General features: G+C 45.1%; 2 protein-coding genes and 1 non-coding gene across 4 annotated transcripts; all 3 read right to left on the reverse strand.

Annotated features, from left to right (window-relative positions):
- Positions 1–4,120: 4,120 nt before the first annotated feature.
- TRNAL-UAA (transfer RNA leucine (anticodon UAA)) lies at positions 4,121–4,204 on the reverse strand. The gene has a single exon. It is a non-coding gene; the product is annotated as a tRNA-Leu (tRNA).
- Positions 4,205–5,304: 1,100 nt separating this feature from the next.
- LOC139758008 (uncharacterized) lies at positions 5,305–11,258 on the reverse strand. Of its 2 annotated transcripts, XM_071678996.1 has the most exons (4): positions 7,908–11,258; positions 7,376–7,534; positions 6,736–7,086; positions 5,305–6,531 (listed from the first exon to the last, which is right to left on the reverse strand). In XM_071678996.1, the coding sequence occupies exons 1-4, from the start codon at positions 8,241–8,243 to the stop codon at positions 5,599–5,601; spliced, it is 1,779 nt and encodes a 592-aa protein (XP_071535097.1). In that variant the 5' UTR covers positions 8,244–11,258; the 3' UTR covers positions 5,305–5,598. The 2 variants fall into 2 exon arrangements, with proteins under 2 accessions (XP_071535097.1, XP_071535096.1); XM_071678995.1 differs by having other exon boundaries at positions 5,305–7,086.
- Positions 11,259–11,401: 143 nt separating this feature from the next.
- Positions 11,402–18,547, reverse strand: LOC139758010 (vitelline membrane outer layer protein 1-like). The gene is made up of 7 exons (XM_071678999.1): positions 18,409–18,547; positions 15,523–15,647; positions 14,662–14,836; positions 13,687–13,808; positions 13,011–13,134; positions 12,562–12,683; positions 11,402–11,770 (listed from the first exon to the last, which is right to left on the reverse strand). Exons 1-7 carry the CDS (start codon positions 18,464–18,466, stop codon positions 11,600–11,602), a joined length of 897 nt encoding a protein of 298 aa, XP_071535100.1. The 5' UTR covers positions 18,467–18,547; the 3' UTR covers positions 11,402–11,599.
- Positions 18,548–20,249: the final 1,702 nt, after the last annotated feature.

The following is a 20,249-nucleotide window of genomic DNA, read 5'->3' on the forward strand; positions in this document are numbered from 1 at the left end:
CAAAATTCTGGATTTACGTCAGTGTTTCACATGCGTTTTTGATCGAGTCGGATTAATCCGTCACTGTTCCATATCCGTCCACAAAGCCAATCTATTCTTTACGTCTATATTCAGCATATATTCTGTGATTACTGGCAACGATCACTCAGCAACCGATAGCAATTAAATTCAATAACTTAAATTGTTCTCGTTACTTGCTCATGTTAACCAAGAAGAGCAAAGAAACCCAAATGCCAAGACGTGATATACATCACGATGGAACTTGACAAATCTATTTGTTTTTCCATGAATATATATATATATATATATATATATATATATATATATATATATATATATATATATATATATATATATAATGGGTGTCACAGGAGGTTCTGTGCAGCATAAATGAGCCAACAAAGTACAAAAGCCAGCCAAGAGACAAAGAATCATGGATGGATGATATAATTCAGATCTCAAAATTTCAAGGATCAACGGGGAGACTTTTAAAGAAAATATGGCCGCAAGGATGAGTGGCAAAAGTTTAAGTGAGCAGAGATAAAGTGTAACGATACTTATCCATGCAACGACTGGGTTAGTGGGCTGTGCTAAGGGTGGCTCCTGGTTGATGGATGAGCGGAGAAAAAGGGCACTGGGACTCACCTACTTGATAGATTGAGACCAAAGTCACTTACTCTGAGTATAAGTGCGTCTCTAAATTAATACTGATCTGTTACATATTAATGACAGGTTGCTACATCAGTCGACATTTTCCTTCGCATTTTCCAAGTGTAGCCAATGTCGGGTGGGGCTCGTTCGATTCCCTTCCCATCTTTAAAAGGAAAGTCCTTATGTCACCATACTTAAAACTTATGTGATATAGAAACATATAATTATTTGATGTATCAACAATTGCGTCTACAAGGCCATTCGCAACAAAGCTAGCATTAGATAACCAGGCAAACAACCTGTATCAAATAAACAATTGCGTCTATATAGCTATTATTGGCTACTCCAGCATTAGATAACCAGGCAGACCATCTCTGTATCTACCAGCCCCTTTCTACAGCAACTATGTTGTTGCACTAAAAGCATCCGCTATGACCATCCCCTTTGTATAACCAGGATAGGGGGCAATTCTTTTGTACAAATTTAGTTATCGAGGAACTTCGTTGACGTATCCCTTTGGCTCCACACGATGCTCAACAGAATACACAGTCCGATGTGATATTCAACATTTACAATGATTGAGAAAGCTTAGAACATATCAAAACTGGAGCACGATACTGGGAAGAAAAAAAAACAGAATCTAAGAGGAAATTATTGTTGATATGGTAAAGAAAATTTTAAAATATGTTCCATAAAGACAACGTCATTTGTCAAACTATAAAGGAGACTGAAGGATTCAGACGATAGGGAGGTTAAGCACACACACGTGAGGCACTAAAATGGTAATTTCTAGAGAGTTTTCGTGAAAGACACGTCATTCGTAGTATGTACTTAGATGTGAAGGGGAAGAGAATTGTGTTGGGTGTTTCTACAAACGCAATGACAGAAACTACACCAACTGAATATTTGACACTGGTATGTTCAATTTGGAGTTTAATTGCGATTCTTCAAATTTTGCATGTTGATCAGATTCGCTCTGCTAAAAGTCAACATGGACGATTACTTATCCTCCTTAGATATTGCTGTGAACACAGAATATTTGAAAGTACGTGAAATCTTTAAACAATAAGTACGTAAGCTAATGTACGAGCTCGATTTGTATAGAGCACCGGGATCTGATATTATCTGCTCCTCTGCACAAGAAGTGTGTAGAAAATACACTAGTTAGCTCATTTGGAGTGGGTTTGGCACCAAAGGAGTGAAAGAGAGCAAAATGTACTTTCATATATGCAAATAAATAAGAAAATTATTTGTCAGGAACACTGACAAATAATGTGAAAACTTTTGGAAGACATAAAATAGAAAATAAAATAATAGAAAATACGGTAATACTTAAGCGAGAAGCAACATGGTTTCAAAAGGAAAAGGGTCGTATATCAGGAATAATGGAATCTTACGACAGAGATTAGGCTTAAGTAGAAGGATGATTGGACCCTAGTGTCTAAAGATTTGAAATGAGTATGATTCCCACCCATTAGTAATATTTAAGTAAAAATCCATGAATGTATGAGAGGAAAGGAACGATCACTTGATCGTCGATTAGCCTAAATGGAAGAGAACAAAGGACACACATCAGAGATGCCTTTTCCAATCGCGTAACAGCAAGCAGTGGTGTTCCCCATGGATCAGTATTGGAACCACTGCCAAATGCTGATTTATAAAAATGAGCAGCCAGAAGGATCCGAGTCATACTCTGTTGATGATGATAAAGTTATAAGGGAAATAAAGGAGAATTCAGGACTGTGGCATGCTACAGAGAATATATACAGGATGCGTTATTGGTCTGACCCAGAAGTGATGAAATGGAAAGTGACGAAGATTGGGACACAGTGATTTAAGGCCAAGCTATGCTTATCATCTTGGCGGCATTAAAGGGATATTTTTAAGAAAACATGAGGAATGGAAGTATAACTTGTATCTCCCCTGAAAAAATCGTTATAATGGTCATGATGTAAAAATTTCTTTCATTTACACACACGAAGTCCGCAAAAATATTTACAACACGGACTAAATTGAAGCTTGCAGCACCAGCCTGATCGCCAGAAAGGGGATTATGGATTTGCTTAAGGGAATCCAACAGAGACCAACAGAAACATTAATCCCGGGAGCTAATGTACAGGGAACAGCTAATAGTTATGGTTCTACTCACCGAGAAAAAAAAGGGGAAACATTCATTATAGCCTTTTAAGCTACAGGGTCCTAAAGATATCGACATGAAGGAATTAAAATGGGAAGGAGGAACTAATGAAGTAGAAGGGATAACAAGAAAGAGAATGCTTAAAGAAAATAATAAAGCTTCTGTGATAAGACAATGGTGGACGAGTGGACCAAGGAGAATCAAAGAGTAAAATGTGGAAACAAGGAAATTTGACGTTACTTTAAAAGGCAAGGCAGCTTAAGATACTGAGATATGATAGCCTATCTGTTACGCCGTGGTGTATATATCCAGCTGTCAAAAGTTTGCTGAGTCAAACGTAATTACTTTTTACTTGTTTTTCTAGTATTGTCACACACGTTTGGTGTGCAACAACACAAAAATTAACCTAGATTTGTGTTAGGTCACGTGGTGTTTATTTTATGACATGAATTTCGATGATTTCAGCTGGGGGAAAAAAATAGCGAGCAAGATAACACTTTGAATGAATCATTCACTTGATTTGGAGTGGTCTATTCAGCAAAGCTCTTCTCGATGTATCGAGTTCACTGTACCGTTTTACTGATATTATTTATGTTATGCTTTAAGAGCTCTCTGTCTCTGTCTGTCTGTCTCTCTCTCTATATCTATCTATCCATCTATCTATCTATCTATCTATCTATCTATCTATCTATATCTATATATATATATATATATATATATATATATATATATATATATATATATATATATAGCCAAATAAACCCAAATCTCGTTCGGTCTGGGGAAATTTCTGTTGGCTGGTGTGGGCGGAGGCTGCCGACAGACGGTTACAGACACCTCCCCCACCAGGGGCCTTGCACCCCCTAGGATCAGCTGACTCACCACCACCAGCTGATTCCCACGTGACTCGCGTCGCTGCTTTACGTTCTGACTATTAATGTTTCCGTTGGGAGTATCACTTCCCTCTGCCGTCTGACTGTTCTGTGTAATCCCAGCATCACGAAATCCATCATGATAATCTATAATTCGTTAATGTAACACATACTGCCAATAAAGAGATTCATATGTTGAACAATCAGAGATGAATACATATGAAGTGAGCGAAGCTTTGTGAAACAGTTTATCGATCGACAGGTAGTGGGAGGGTGAGGGGGGGTGGAGTGCCTCTCTTGTAGCAGCAACAACAGATAAAGGGCTGCTTTGTCTGCTGATAGGTTTATGCATTTACTAACTACCACGAGACCGTGACCCCACACAGTCAAACGTCGCCTTCCTAACGACTCTCTCTAATTTCTTTTCGTCGCATTCCCTCCAAAACCATTCCACCGGATTTGTCAGGTGTGGGGTTCGAACCCACGCACTCATACGAGTACCAGAACTTAAGTCTGGCGCCTTAGACCACTCGGCCAACCTGACCTGATTTCCCTGCTAGTATCAACAAAAGGAATTCTGAGCTAGCTACATCCCTGCTTCTGGTTACACTACAGTCGGATTACAAACAAGGTTGGAATCGAGTTAATCAGGGACAGCTACATTTATCACATCCAATGTCAGGGATGCAATTAGCCTTTACCTATATATATATATATATATATATATATATATATATATATATATATATATATATATATATATACCTGGGATAAATATAATTCAAAATTGCATCAGGGCATCCAAGGGACCTCATTTTCACAGATATTTCTTTCTTTTCTAATTACTTTTTCCCTAAGTAATTATAGTTTTTCAAGAATATTGACTTTACATATTACTCTTTTTGAATGATTCCTGTCAACTAGCGAACTAACTCTTTTGCACACCTCGTTCTTTCGAGTTCTCTGTGGTCTGCTGTTAAGGAATACAGTCTGCAAGATGCAGAAACGCGCCAAGGCGGGAGAGTCGTGGCGTTACAGAATACAGAAAAAATGCGTCCGCTGTAGCAGTGCTCGCTGACTCAATTCAGTAAACTATTTTTGAAATATATGATAGATGTACTTGATCTTGTGGGGGAACGAAGGTGGGAGGGATCCTTGTGTACGATGGCCTGTCCTGGTCGTACCGTCGTATGAGTCATAAGGTGACCCCCTTAAGCACGACGGTACGATCATTGAGCAATGATCGTACCGTCGTGCTCAGAGGTCATACCATCATGCTAAAGCAAAGTACCATTATACTCAGATATCATCCCATCATGCTCATGGGGTCATAACGTCATGCTCAAGGGTCGTGCCGTCATGCTCAAGGGGTCGTACCGTCATGCTCAAGGGGTCGTACCGTCATGCTCATCAGTCGTATCGACGTGTTCAAGAAGTTAACGATCTCAGTCTCAATGCGTTCAAGATATATAAGTAAAAAAAAAAAAAAAAGCCGTTATCAACATTCCTCCACACACAACACCCTCCTACATCCCTCTTACTTTTCCATTATCGCCGACTCCTAAATATGGGTTAGTTATAGGGGGAAGGAAACAGCTCAACCATTGGTTAGTTCAGTCAGTGATAAAATGAAACAACTTCACCAATGGTTAGTAGTTCAGTCATTGTGATAAAATGGAACAGCTTCACCAATGGTTAGTGGTTCAGTCAGTTATAAAATGAAACAGCGCCACCAGTGGTGAGTGGTTCAGTCATTATGATAAAATGAAACAGCTCGACTAGTGGTTAGTGGTTCAGTCATTCTGATAAAATGAAACAGCTCCACCAGTGGTTAGTGGTTCAGTCATTCTGATAAAATGGAATAATTCCACCAGTGTTTAGTGGTTCAGTCATTCTGATAAAATGGAACAGTTCCTCCAGTAGTAATCACCAGCGACGCTACACATTAGACACAGGACCTCCTCTTCCTTTCCGTACACCATAACTGCTGTACAGTATCTCTTCTATGCCAAAGTTCAACTTTGGACTCTGACTAATATTTACATGAGTGGGATTTGGAGTATCTACGTCGTCTTTACGATGATGCCTCATCTGGAACGCAAGCGGTTCCACTAAATCGCATGTTTCCATGTCGGGACATTGCTTGTTGTCGGTGTGTGGATTTCTTAGAGGGTCCTGAGGCGTAGCAGACGGCGGGAGGCAGCCTGGCCTAAGGTCCTCCAGGCGATCACCAGGAAGGCTCTGATGTACAGTTGTTACATGGACATCTTGAGGGCTCAATTTGGCCACATCGCTCTTCAGTCTTGGAGACCGGAGACAAAACTGCTCTTCTGTCCCGCTATAAAGAGAAGGCAGGATGGAGGGACTAGCGTCACCCCAGATCGATGTATTATCGAAGTAGAGATTTGGGTTATGGATTAAGCCACGTACGGTCGAGTAGGCTTCCTCGTAAGAGAAATAATTATGGTCGACTGCCCCTCCCACGGTACACTCCGCACCATATCTCATACAACTTGGTCCGCGGTCCACCAGAAGGGATTCTGTTCGTCTACGGGGAATCGATGTGAAGAATTCGACGTCGCCGAGTCCCGAAGACGTCCCGCCGGACGGTGGCTGAAGGCGACTGTAGGGCCAGTTGGTGGGTTTAGGGTGTGGCATCCGGGAGTCTGTAGAGATCAAGGGCCACTCCCACGAACTCCACGGGAACCTGTGTTCTTTCATTCGTTCTTGGAGGTCGGCGACAAGGGAGGTGCGACGGAAGAAGGCGTCGTAGATACGGGTTGCGGGAGGGTCATCAGACTGTAGTGAAGGCTCAGGACGCTGTGTGAGCTCAGAATAAGGCCAGAGTCGTGCAGGGGAGGCAGGGCGTGCCTGTGATGAGAGAGGTGACGTAGTATTGCCCAGGAGAATACCAGTATTCAGGAAGGAACAATAAGGACTTCTAAACTGATCAGGAACGTCATGAACTGTACTGTATAACTCCCCCTCAAATGGTGTTTTGGTTGAGCTTAACTTTACTTGTGAATCTCTGCTAAACTTCACCATTAGACTGTGATCACCTGGCCAGGGACTTGCCTTGGACGAGGTGGGGAGATATGACGATGGCAAGATGGCCGCCAACACGTCGCTCGCTCCTGGAAACCCTCCACTCGGCTGGAACGTACATGGAGGCCTTCCATTCCTGTGTACGGGGGAGTGACATCTTGGCGCGTGGACGGCGACTCTCGGTGACTCTGTTTCCCTCGTTCGAGGTGGAGCGTCTGGTAGGGAACACGTCCCTGACAGGAGGCTGAAGGCCGCTGAGGCGTCGGGCTGCGGGCTGGGGTTCCGCCTGCAGGAGGATCTCGGTAGGTACCTGGGGTCTAGCGTCCAGAGGTTGTCCTTGCCGAAGGGTCGGCGTGGGTCACGCAGAATCTTCCTGAAGCACTGGCAGGAAGATGTGGACATTCTATAGTCGTCTATCGATTCTATAGCCTAACTGCTATCTAACGGCAAGGCATTCAAGTGGCTACCTACTGTCATTAGCAATAATCGGGGCCTTATTCGACCTCAGTGATGTCAAGTGTTGAAAAGGTTAATTTGCATAAGTGATATTATGGGTGTGGGCAAGGATGAGGTAGACTACGGCAGGTCGAGAGACAGGTCACCTACCTGGTTAAGGGAGACGGATGACCTGCCTGGTTCTGGCTGTTGTTTAAGGAAGTAGGAGACCCACCTGGTTGAGGGAGAGGTTGTGCCTAAGGGAATTCCGCCAGCCCTGGTAGTGACCCCTGAAGAATGGGTACTGCTGACGGAGGAACTGAGTGATGCCGGCCAGCGTCAGCGCTCCTGACGGCGACGACTGCAGGGCCTCTGCGATCAGCTCCACGTACGACTAACCACAACGAGAGAAGAATGACCAGGATATAGTCACATGACCACAAGATAAAGCGACTATGTGACAAATTGGCACGACTACAGGAAGGAAGAGGATATGTAGCATGAATATAATCATAATAATAATAATAATAATAATAATAATAATAATAGAATAACTAATAATAATAATAATTAATCTGGCTCTGGCAGCACAAGTGTTGATCTGAATGCCAGACAAGAGCGGGTCGGTGGTAACACCACAGACTTTAAAGCAACACATCCAATACAAGATGGGTCAGCGGGGGTGAGTTTACTCATTCAGGGTATGGCTCTCAATTACAGGGGTCTGGGGTGCCACAGCGGGGATAAATTGAGGGGATATGACTCACCTGCGGAGGTTTGGGGTGCCGGACGTAGGTCCTACGGGCGGCAGAGCGACGCGGCAGGTCCGGTTCCTCGCATACCCATGTAGAGGACGAGGCAGTGAGAGGGGCTGGAGTAGTGATGGAGGCCTGAGGTGGGCTGGAGGCAGAGGAAGCAGGCAGCACTGCAGGGGAGGACTGGGGAGGTGGCGTCGCTGGGAGAGGGGAGGCGACGGGGGAGCCGGGGAGAGGCGATGACGACATGAGAACGAAGGGGAGGAAGCTAGGCGGCCACCACAGCCTAGCTCTTGGACGATAGGGAAGAGCGAGCAGGTCTCGAGGTGAATGAAGAAAACGAGCCATTGAAGAAAATGAGATAAGTATACATATCTATGACTACACCTTACACGGCAGTTTTACATAAATTCAAAGAATGCGAAATCAACTTTTAATACTGCAGAACACTACGCACTACAGTAATGCAACTTTTCGTCAACAAAACTGCTACCTTACCCTTCAGTAACCTGAAAAATAAACCGCTACGCTTCAGTAACTTAAAAAGTACCCATCAACACAATCAGAACGGCTCACATACATCAGAACTTCCTTTCACATGCACGACCATACCTTATCACATACATGACTACTTTCCTTCACATGCACGATTACTGCCCTTCACCACAACAACAGAACACTTCAGCAACACAACTACTACCCTTTACTAAGTACATACAACACTACCCGTTCACCAACACAACCAATACATACCACAAACACAAAACATTTCCCAAACCAGCAGTCACTAAGCTTTACCAACACAACCAATTTCCCTCACTGTGACAATCTCTCTACAGACTTAGTCATAATACCAACATACCCTTCCACCAATAGATTCACAGCTCAGCTATAATGTTACTCTTCACCTAAATTCAACACACGCTGTTCCCCATCATCGCGTTAATATTCCCCACCAACATTTAACATCCTTCAACAACATATTACTGTCCTTGACAAATAACTCACCATTATAATTTCTTTCCTAACACAATAATTGGCCATCATTAGTATAATCAGTAATCCATATGGCAACATAATTAACATCGTCAACACAATTAGTGGCCTTTGATGAAGCATCAGATAAGTCCACCAACACAAGTATTGTAATTTACCTACACAATTATATTCCACTCAAATCAACAAGGGCATTTAAGAGATATATGGGAAAAGAGACTCACCTTCTGAATTTACGGTGGCGCAGCAGCGATTGAGACGCCACAGAAAAGAGATGGTCGGAAAAAATAAAAACGGAGCGGGCGGGGGACGACACACATTATATATACGTATATCTTATGGCGGGAGGCTCGCGCATGCCCGGATGTCAACAAACAATGGCGGGAAACCTGAGCCTGCAAGGAACATAAACCTTAAGACGGAAATGTTTCTGTCCTGACCACCCCTCCCTTTCCCTCGTATATTTGTTGGCGACAACTTATTTCTGCTCGTGTATTTGATCGGATATTCTATATTCTTCTCGAAAATTCAGCACACTTTTCTTAATCTGAGAGTCGTAATGCTCCCACACATCCCTGTTCATATTATTTCATATTAGTATTTCCTTTCATATATCAAGTTATTGACGAAATCTGTTTTACATAGTTAGCAAACCATATTTTTTTTCTATATGTACTACCCGGCATGACTGACAAGCAATCGATGCAATTGATATTTGCTTTATAGAATTAAAGGATTAGACATTCATTCTTACGCACATACAAGGTTTTATCTATCAAACTGCATTTGACTCATAGTCTTCACGAAAGATGTAAATGCGCGGTTGGGTATTAAAAAAAAAAAAAAGGCAAAGGCGCTGAATGACCGTTAATCTGCTGGGTTATACACGGGATCACGTGACACTGGAGATAAACAGATGGCGCTGGATGACCATTAATTTGCTTGCAGGCTTTTATACCGATCACTTGTGACTGGAGACAAACAAGCGTGGCCCTAAAGATCTCTTCACTTACATAGTTTCAAAATGTATATGTACCTAAGGACAGTCCCGGTGATTACCATGAAAATACATATACTAAGAGATGCGAACAATACGAACCTGAAATGATTCATGTTTTCGTTCTGTGTTTGAGCTGATGGAATCAACACAGAGGTCTACTGAAAGCCAAGATGTAGACGAAGATCTTTGTGATATAATCTATTATATACTTCTCTATAAGAAATTATACCATCGCGTTATAGCAGGAGGCAACAGCCAGGCCCAGGCGGGCGGTCTGTAACCACGGTCGAGGACAATAGCCTGGCCAAGGTAGTCCGTGGCAACAGGCCGGGGCAAGAGCTTGGCCCCAGGCGGTCCGTAGCAACAGGCGCGGCCAAGAGCCTGACCCGGGTGGTTCGTAGCTACGGACTGGAGCAAGAACCTGGCCCAGGCGGTCCGTGGCAACAGACGGGGGTAAAAGCCTGGGCCAAGTGGTTCGTAGCTACGGACCAGGGCAAGAGCCTGGGCCGGGTGGACCGTGGCTACGGACACAGGCGGCAGCACCACAAATATTGACGCTCTGATTGTTTCCTGACCAGATTAAGTGGGAGGCTCTCGTGTGTGTTGTGTCTGTATACACCGTAACTTGACACCCGTCCCGCCGTCCACCGGCCCCGTCGTTCACTGGCCCCGCCGTCCAATGGCCCTGCCGTCCACTGACCCTGTTGGCTAGCCCCGTCCATTGCCCCTGCCGTCCACTGTCTCCGCCCACTGGCCCGGTCGGCTTGTCCCAACGTCTACTGGCCCCGTCGGCTGCTTCCGCCCACTAGCCCCGTCGGCTTGTCTCGTTCAGTTTAACAATTGTTTTGTTACACTTGTTCGCCGTTTCCCGCATTAGCGAGGCAGCGCCAGAAACAAAGAAAATGCCTCACCGTTCACATCCATTCTCTAGCTGCCATGTGTAACGCATCGAAACCACTGGCCCTTGTCCACAACCAGGACCAACAGACCTTTTCCTGGTGTCCCCCGACTGCTTCATATGCCCTAGTTCAGTCCATTGACATCACTTCGCCCCCTGTATACCACAACGATCCAATTCATTCTATCCATTGCAAGCCTATGCCTCTCAAGCATTTTCAGGGACGTAGAACTTAAATTTTATATACCCCATTGCTTAGTCTCCCATTTGGTCTCAACCTTCTCCAAGTCCCTTCCACTTCTGACGCATGCATCCTTTTAGTTAATTTCTTTTCACTCATTCTATCCATCTGTCTAGACCATTTTAACATGCCGCTTCATCTCTTGCAACCAAACTCTCGTTATCATTCAGTTATCATTATTAATCTCCATTACAATCACTACTTTACGATCATTCTAATCTTACTACTTTTCATTAATGTTATTATCACTATCAATAGAATTAGTAGAAGTAGCAATAGTAGTGGTAACAGTAGTAGTTGTAGTAGCAATGTTAGTGGTAATATCACAGGTACTGTGGAGTCGTTGTGAAAGGTTAAATCATAAAACAAACTACATCACTTAACTTTATTCCTAGGAGCCAACCCCAGCTGTATGTAGCCCATCACCCAAGATGGAAGCAAGCACAGGAGACACGTCCTGCCCTGCTGTGAGGCAGCAGGAGACGCAGGGAAGCTGCGGAGACATTACTGACAGCAGGGTGCAACTAAGCAGAGGCAGCAGGGAGATGAGGCCCGTCACTAGCAGGAGACTACCAGACGGTGGGGCAGCAGAAGACGCGGACGTCATTGAGGGAGGTGTCGTCGGAGACTCCCTGGTAGGGTTCGACTTTGGTCTGGACGCCGCAGACGGCGGTGTCAGGAGGGCAGGAAGCCCAGTCCCCCCAGTTTCCCCATGTCTCACCCCCGCCCGTCAAAATATCCTAAAAAAGAATGGACAAATATGTTACAGTTTCTAAATTACCTTCTGTTCAGTCGCTTAATGTCTAGCCTGACCCATAGACGGTATGACCTGACCTATGAACTTAGATTAGGATGTGACCTGACCTAGGGATCCTAGGTGTGACCTGAACTACGAACCTGATGTGACCTAATCCATGGTAAAAGTGACACGTCAAGTTTTATAGCCAGGAATATAAACCATATAACGAAAGACGCAATACTTACTCTTGACAGCTCCCTTGACAGACCTCATCTACAGCAAACGGAAAAGTAGAACAGATAAAGAAAAGAGCAACAAAACCAAGTTTGTTACTCTAAACAAACCTTGTGAAGATAGTCTCAGCAATTTAACCTAAGCGGGAAAGCAAATGTAAATGCAACATATATTACCCATTGAAATATATCTATTATCTTTCCACATTCAAGCCTGCCGTCCTAATCATTTCTGGGCTCGTTGGCTAGAACAGAACGGTTTCTCTACTCCTACTTTCTTATAACGTCTCCATTTCAGTAGACTCGCCCCCAGCTGATGTACACCAAAACGGCTTGGTGACTGAGAGGGGAATCTTCTGCGCTCTCTCTCTCTCTCTCTCTCCTTACGAACTCTGAATATCATAACTATCTTCCAGCAGAGGACCTCGTCTCAGACCATCCAGTCTTCCGTTTTCTCTCCTTTCCCTATACATTCCCACAGACTACCAATGGGGGCCTCGGGCATTCCTGACCTACGGACCTAGGGTGTGTGACCTGAACCTAGTGTGTGTGACCTGACCTCAGGATAGTGCGAGCAGGTGAACATGATATCGGTGGCGGCGACCTCGTCGAAGGAGTTTTCTGGCTCGACCCGCAACCTGAACCTCTCCACGTACTCGGGCACGGGGCACGCCCTACCTCCTGCGCGGGGAGGAAGAAAAGGATACAGGAGGGTGTTCGTATCCCTCAAGGATCTATACAGGCCTGGTCCTTGTATTGCCGGGATCTAGTTCTCAGAACGTAACTCACCCCGGCTTCCTAAGAATCACAAAGGCTTAAAATATTTAATAAACTCCGAAGATCCACGAAGGAAAACGTACAAATCCAGTTCATAATAAACACTAAATGTTATTACAATACTGGGGATAAATACGATTACAATGAAAATATAATTCATGGGAAACAGACATAAATGGAACCTAAAGACTAACAGAGACGGTCCCCAAACTAGCCATGAGCACCACAGACCTCGCCAGGTGCCGAAGTCGCCGACGGTGCTGGAAACGGAGGAGGCCAGAGCTCCTCCCTGGTGGCGGCACTGGAAGAGGACGCCGTTGGCCGCAGTGTTGTCCCACGTCACGGGCGCCTCTGACTGTACCCAGACGCAGCAGAAGGTGGCGTAACGACACAGCAAAAGATGGTGCAAAATACATGGGTTATCATGTGAAGGTATCTACTAAAATGGCTTCATTGACTCCACTGTTCTTATGACCACACAAATACCACAAAAGTAAAAACCTGGAGCTTTCCAGGCGGTCATATCAACAAGTTATTCTATTCAATAAAAAACCAAATGGGTATTTACTAGTATATCAAGCCTGTGTTTACAAAGGCTCCATATAATAAGCCTATTATCAAATATGTTAGAATAAATAATAATAATATGGGTGAGGGTGCTATAAACCCACTGAGAATTGGCCGTACGATCTTTGAGTACGACGGTGCGGCCCTTGAGTACGACAGTACGGTCCTTGAGTACGACGGTACGACCCTGGGTTATGATAGTTTGACCTCTGACCTAACCCTTTAAAATGACAGACCATCACACCCATGGGTTGTAGCGTCGCGCTCCAAGGATCGTGCTTTTGTGCTCAAGGGTCGTAACGTCTTGCGGCAGTCGCTCAACAAAATTTCAAATCTTTACCTTCAGCTCGACAGAGTCTGCGAAGGAGTTTGGTGGACAGAGATCCGGGTTACCCCACAAACCCCAGGCACCGCTCAGGGGCGACGACACATTCGCCACGATCCCCGGCCACGACGAATATGCTGGGGGAGGGAAAGGAAGAGCCTCATGGTTCATCAAGTTTGTCGTCTGCTGTGGGTGAACGGAGCAACGGCCTTGTCAAGTGGTGTGACTACTCGAAATAACAAAGAAAAAAATAGATGGCGAAAGTACTAAATTCTATGTTGTTTCAGGTCCACGCCACACGCCAAGACTGTGCTGTGGTAAACCCATACCAAACACATGGAGTTCTATGCACATCCTTTGTTTATCTTAAATTCTAAGTCTTTTTTTTTTTTTACTTTCTTGCCGAGTGGGAGGTTGCATTAGCTCCAACTATCCATGACCACCAATTACTGTGGTACAAGCGACACAAAGAATATACATCCACATCTTACATATCAATGAACTAAAAAAAAGATTATGCCAAATACTATACAAAATCATCTGCTCAATTTCAGTCACAACGATATTCGTACATGGACATCTAATTTTCTCAAAGTTCTTACATCAACAAAGAAATCAAAACTATGTTTTTCATTGTGAGGTTAAACAAGATGAGCCTAAGGCCTCAGCTTTCCTAAGATCGCTAAGGATTGATGTAATCCTCCATGTCAGTTAGCTGGTCTTCCAGTATTTCTTACTAATGTTGAGCTACAGGAATGGACTTCCCTACTTACACATATTTTCCATTTCATCTTCTGTTTTCACCTTATCACCTCTGCCTCTCGAATCTTTACCTAATTTTTTTTCATTCAAAGCCTGGCCTCGATAAGTACTGCCGTCCGTGACTGGAGGAGCAAACACGTACACCTACGGTGAGCCAACCACTCCTGCCCTCCACGGACGGCCATATGGATCCCCGGGACCGGAACATGGAAACCTCTGGAACCTTACGTTTTACGGTGACGTCTCCTCCAGCGGCTTGGAAGTCGTGGTCTGTTGTAGCTATGCAGGTCCAGTGACCTGCGTGCCGCAGGCTCACGTTGTGGACGACGATGCCGCAGTTGAAGCCTGGGAGGGGCGCGATATCCCCTTCTGGATCCAGGTCCCCAGGATAGATGATACCTTCCTAAGGCAAGTCAGAAACAAGATTATTTCAGCTACCTTCCTCCACTGATCTACCTCTGACAACATTCATGTATCAGTAAATTAATTCAAGCAAAAGACTAACTACCTTTCTGCTCACTCTTAAAGCTTTCAAGAAGCTGAGAGACGATTCCAGGCAGTGTTCAGAGGGGCAGGAGCTTCCTACGTCTCAAACAACGTAACATGTAAGTGTGTGGGACTTGGGAACTGGATGTGCTTGATACTGAATAAGCAAACCTGTGACTACCACCGCAAAGTCTGTCCACAGCATCAGGCATCTATCTTGACTTCTGGACTTAAATTCTAAAAAGATTCTCTCTCTCTCTCTCTCTCTCTCTCTCTCTCTCTCTCTCTCTCTCTCTCTCTCTCTCTCTCTCTCTCTCTCTCTAATGTAGTGGAAGGAAGGGGTGTTAGCCATATGTCTTACTGAGGAGGGAGGGATTCTAAACGTTAGGATTTACCAGGGGTGGCCCTAGCCATGTGTCTAACTAGTTAAGGTAGGTCTTTAGACATATGTCTTACTGGGTTCTTAGACATAAGACTCAACAAGTGGGGATGTCTTGCAAGGGACGGAGGGGGGGCGGCCTCAGTCATAAGACTCACCAGGTAGGGGTCGGTCTTAGCCATATGTCTCACCTGGTGGGTGTGGTTCTTAACCACATGTCTTACCAGTGGAGAATCCCAGCCGCAGGCGAGGAAGTGACCCTCGGCCTGGCAGAAGAGGTAGAGTTTCTCGCCCTCCAGCAGAGTCCTGGGACTGGTGATGACGCCAGTCAGGTTCAAGCCACTCACCACTCACATGCAAAGTCAAGGAGAGTCAGGTTAGGCACAACGAAGTTAACCCACCAATCACCAAAGCCTCGACCGTTTCAGTATGATGGTTTAACACCTCATTCACCGTGTGACCCATGGACCTCCTATTTACGGGGCTTCTGCAGCTTCAACGATGCGCTACAACCAGCAGCAGGGAAATGACGGACTCCTTTGGAGTGAGAAGTTCTTCGACGAGTGTACTCTCTCTTTTTTTTTTTTTTTCAACATACGATGCTACACACTCGCCGTGTAATCACAATAAAGTTGTTGCGCCGGGAAAAACAACAACTGTTGTATGATAACTACGTTTACCGGATCTCCTGATAAAACTACAGGGGTATGAGAATACAGCCAGATGCCAGGGATACAGATTCCTTCATATGGATTGTTCTTGGTGACATACGGGCCTAGGGATTTACATTTCGAGTGTGTGTGTGTGTGTGTGTGTGTGTGTGTGTGTGTGTGTGTGTGTGTGTGAGTGAGTGAGTGAGTGAGTGAGTGAGTGAGTGAGTGAGTGAGTGAGTGTGTGTGTGTGTGTGTGTGTGTGTACAGGTGCTACATGCAGTGGTGGTGATATCAGGTGAAGGATGTAACGGTGATGGTGAGGGATGTGAAGGTAATGGTGAAGGCACTTATGATGGTGGTGGTGATGGTGGTGGTGATGGTGGCGGAGATGGCGGTAGTGGAGGGTGAATGATGGCGGGAGTGACAGTGACGATGGCGGTGGTGATGGTGAAGATGGTGGTGATGGTGGTAGTGATGGCGAACACAGCATTTAATGATGGTGACACGGCGGGGCGTTTAAACAACATGAACTAACGGTAAAACTGAAGAAAAGAAAAAAAAAACGATTTGACTATTCATGGTACACTTCAGGAAAACACAGGAATAATTTCTGTCCCAAAGACGACACGCAAAGAACCGCACGTCTCAGATGGAAATTTCCCCAGCTACGCTCAATGTGTCTCAGGTCGTAACCAAGTAGCACATCTGGTCATGTCACCACGCGACCACATTCAGCTGTGCAATTCCCGTCATAATCACGGAACGGGTCAACATGACCTTTATTACCCTTAGCTATCACCTGCTGTCACCTGAATGGGTCTCACACTCACCACACAATTTCCCCTGCCATCCCCTGTGTCGTCACCACCATGTCCCCTGCCATCCCTCGTGTGGTCACCACCATGTCCCCTGCCATCTCGTGTGGTCACCACCATGTCCCCTGCCATCTTGTGTGGTCACCACCATGTCCCCTGCCATCTCGTGTGGACACCACCATGTCCCCTGCCATCTCGTGTGGTCACCACCATGTCCCCTGCCATCTCGTGTGGTCACCACCATGTCCCCTGCCACCCTCGTGTGGTCACCACCATGTCCCCTGCCATCTCGTGTGGTCACCACCATGTCCCCTGCCATCTCGTGTGGTAACCACCATGTCCCCTGCCATCTCGTGTGGTCACCACCATGTCCCCTGCCATCTCGTGTGATCACCACCATGTCCCCTGCCATCCCCTGTGTCGTCACCACCATGTCCCCTGCCATCCAGTGTGGCTACTCCTTATCCCCTGTCATCCCAGGTGGCCACACATACATAAAATAAATCATAAACGATGGATAATGAAAATTATTCTTTCATTCTGTCATGCATGAGAGTAAATCAGAGGTGCATTATCATAAAGAGGGTCTGTGTGTGGTTCTTTTCGTGTGTTTGTATAATTACCTATCTGTACTGTGCAGGGAGGGAGTTTTATATTGGCGGGGTCCCATCTCTTAAACATTCTCTACCATCATACATCTGCAGCAAAACAATAGACATATTTATGAAATAAATATAATGAAATAATCTAAGGTTAACAATCATCCCCGCTGGTGAAGTCTACAGTACACTTAACCATAAGTAATTTCTGTGGTGATTCTGTTTATCATCAAAGTGCACGTATTCTTTTGGCAGCCATGCGCAAACGAAGGCAAACAGTATCAACCAACAATGTAGCAAAATCTAAGAAGCAATGCTGATGAAACAGGATAAACACGATTAAAAACAGATATCCAGGCAAAATTCGCTTGCAATTGAGGGAAACATTCAGGTAAGGTGGTAAGGTCGGCTTCAACCACAAAATCTACGATGGTAGGATTTCCAGCGCCATCTCTACAGGAACGATATAGGAATATGGATGAGAGTGGTATCACTTGAAGAGGAATTCAACAAGATCATGAATCTGCTGCGCACATGTTCTTTAGAAGCGTAAACTCTCATTTCGCGGGATTCGTCCTGCGTGGTGTTTTGCCGGAAGCCACTAAAATGTTAAGGCAGAAGAGACGGGAACTGACGGAGAGCCACTAAAATGTTAAGGCAGAAGAGACGGGAACTGACGGAAAAACATCATTCACATCCAGTGGTGAGGGTCACTTCCTACGGGCCTTTTGTCATTCTTGGCAAAAAGCAGTGGTGGTGTTCATACAGCTCAACGCGGCATTCCTCGTTCAACGGAACAGTACCGTTAGGGCAAATGGACTGTGGCAACAACACCAGTGGAAAATTGAGATTTGGGAATGTATCAACGCCAAGAACGGAATATGGATGATGAGGGAACTCGAGACACTTACATAGAGCCATTCGCTGTGTTAGGTGTCTCCACTATGACATCCCGCCACCACCCCCTTGGTCTAAGCCATATGTCCTGCCACCCCCTGTGTGCCCACACCATGTCCTCTGCCGTTCACTGTGTAAGAAGGTACCTGTGAGTGCAGCAGCAGCAGCAGCCAGCAGAAGAAGGACCCGCACCAGGGAACTCATCGTAACTCAATGAGTGACTAGGGCTGTTATCTCGCTATATATCTCGCTCCCGTCCCCTTACTGAGGTGTGGCTGTTATCTTGCTGTACATATCGCTCCTACCCCTTTGCGTAGGCGTGGGTGTTATCTTTGATACGTAGCTTACTCCAATGCCCTACTTACGTGTGGCTATTATTCATTCTTCCCACCGCCTTAGTTTTTTCCTCAGCCCCACCCACCTTTACCCAATCCATGCCCCTCACTTCTCACCCAAGTAAACTCACCGAAATCAATCCTAGCATTTATTTTTCTTGAAATTCCTAAATCTAAGTCAAATGAGCGGTGACAGCAGAAGGGGTTGGATATTAGCGAGGGGCGTATAGTTTCTCGCGTTGATACGACGACCAGAAAAAAAAAAAAACTGTTGTCATGTATGGTTAAGTACAGTGGACCTTAACCACCCGTCGTGGTAGTCATGGGGCGGAGCAGGCCACGACCGGAGCCCGACAACTGCCTACCACGAGATTCTCTGAGAGAGAGAGAGAGAGAGAGAGAGAGAGAGAGAGAGAGAGAGAGAGAGAGAGAGAGAGAGAGACAGAGAGAGAGAGAGAGAGAGAGAGAGAGAGAGAGACCCCGTATCAGTATAGCCTACGGGGCCGGAAGAGAGGTAGAGGCGGGTATGGAGCCGCCTTGATAGCAAGGGATGTTTAGATGACTCACCCATCATACAAAACTACCTAACTACACTAATGACAGTGCCTCATTATACATCACAGGCCACCACACTGTACAAACAAGAGTGACTCTTCATAGACACACCACCTTACTATACGAACTACTGTGCCTTACAATACATACAGATCATCTATATACATCATACCACGCCATTAATGGTTCACTATTACCCTGTACGATGGCTCACCACAGTGTTAAAATTCTAACCTAAAGTCTCTTTATCAGTAGGAGGCTTAACGAAAGTCCCTTTTCCGTCAGCTTTCTCGCGTTAAGTGCCTCACTTCATTCACTGTTGCAGTAAACCGCATCGTTAGTTCCAGCGTAGTAATCACTGCCAAGGGTTGTGTATGGGCGGATTTATGGCTCTGTTGCTAGCCAGGCCTGGCATCTGGTGGCCATCCGGTCAACTCAACACATCAGTCACTTAGGACAACACAACGGATGTATAAGACTTTTAAACTCATCTCTTCTAAAAGCATTGACTCTCTATACTTCTAAAACTTTCTTAGATCAGTTCAGATATTATTACAATTATTTACAACAGCCTCCCTTTACTGCTGGTGTTATATAATTCTGATCAACTATCGTTCGAATATATAATCAGGTCTATTGCGTATCCCGCCTAGAATATGTTATTGCTTCCACCGAGAATATATGTTATTGATTCTCTGTCATGAATATCTCTACTTCTACACCAACCGAAAGCTCATCGCCCTAACCCTGGTTTGATGAAGATACGGTTGCTAGTCCAAGTCCCTTTGCACAAAGGGATTTTATGGCCACATCCCAAATCATCTTAATCCAGAGGCACCTGCAGCTACATGCTGTGCAGCATCTATTACAAGTGACAAGATGGACCTTCGAAGCAAGTTCTTTGATTAGACCAAACTCTTCTTCGTTGTCTCTTCATTCTCGGTGTAACCTCAAGACGGAGAGTCCGGTAACGCACGATGATCCAGTCCGTTGGTTTTAAGAGATGAGAGAAAAATGTCTACGAGTAAACAAATGGTGGTTTACCCAACACTTTGCACTGTCCGCCATACTCATAGCTTTCGAGTTTGAAGACATCG

The sequence above is a fragment of the Panulirus ornatus genome, chromosome 29 (genome assembly GCF_036320965.1).
Source record: "Panulirus ornatus isolate Po-2019 chromosome 29, ASM3632096v1, whole genome shotgun sequence".
NCBI lineage: Eukaryota > Metazoa > Arthropoda > Malacostraca > Decapoda > Palinuridae > Panulirus > Panulirus ornatus.

Coding starts and splice junctions, on each gene's coding strand:
- LOC139758008 (XM_071678995.1), bottom strand. CDS start 8,243: ATGGCTCGTTTTCTTCATTCACCTCGAGACCTGCTCGCTCTTCCCTAT. Junction 7,535..7,907: donor GGCACCCCAAACCTCCGCAG/GTGAGTCATATC, acceptor CGTTGTGGTTAG/TCGTACGTGGAGCTGATCGC. Junction 7,087..7,375: donor ACAACCTCTCCCTCAACCAG/GTGGGTCTCCTA, acceptor TCTTCCTGCCAG/TGCTTCAGGAAGATTCTGCG.
- LOC139758010 (XM_071678999.1), bottom strand. CDS start 18,466: ATGAGTTCCCTGGTGCGGGTCCTTCTTCTGCTGGCTGCTGCTGCTGCT. Junction 13,135..13,686: donor CAGACTCTGTCGAGCTGAAG/GTAAAGATTTGA, acceptor GTCTGGGTACAG/TCAGAGGCGCCCGTGACGTG. Junction 12,684..13,010: donor CGACTTCGGCACCTGGCGAG/GTCTGTGGTGCT, acceptor CTCCCCGCGCAG/GAGGTAGGGCGTGCCCCGTG.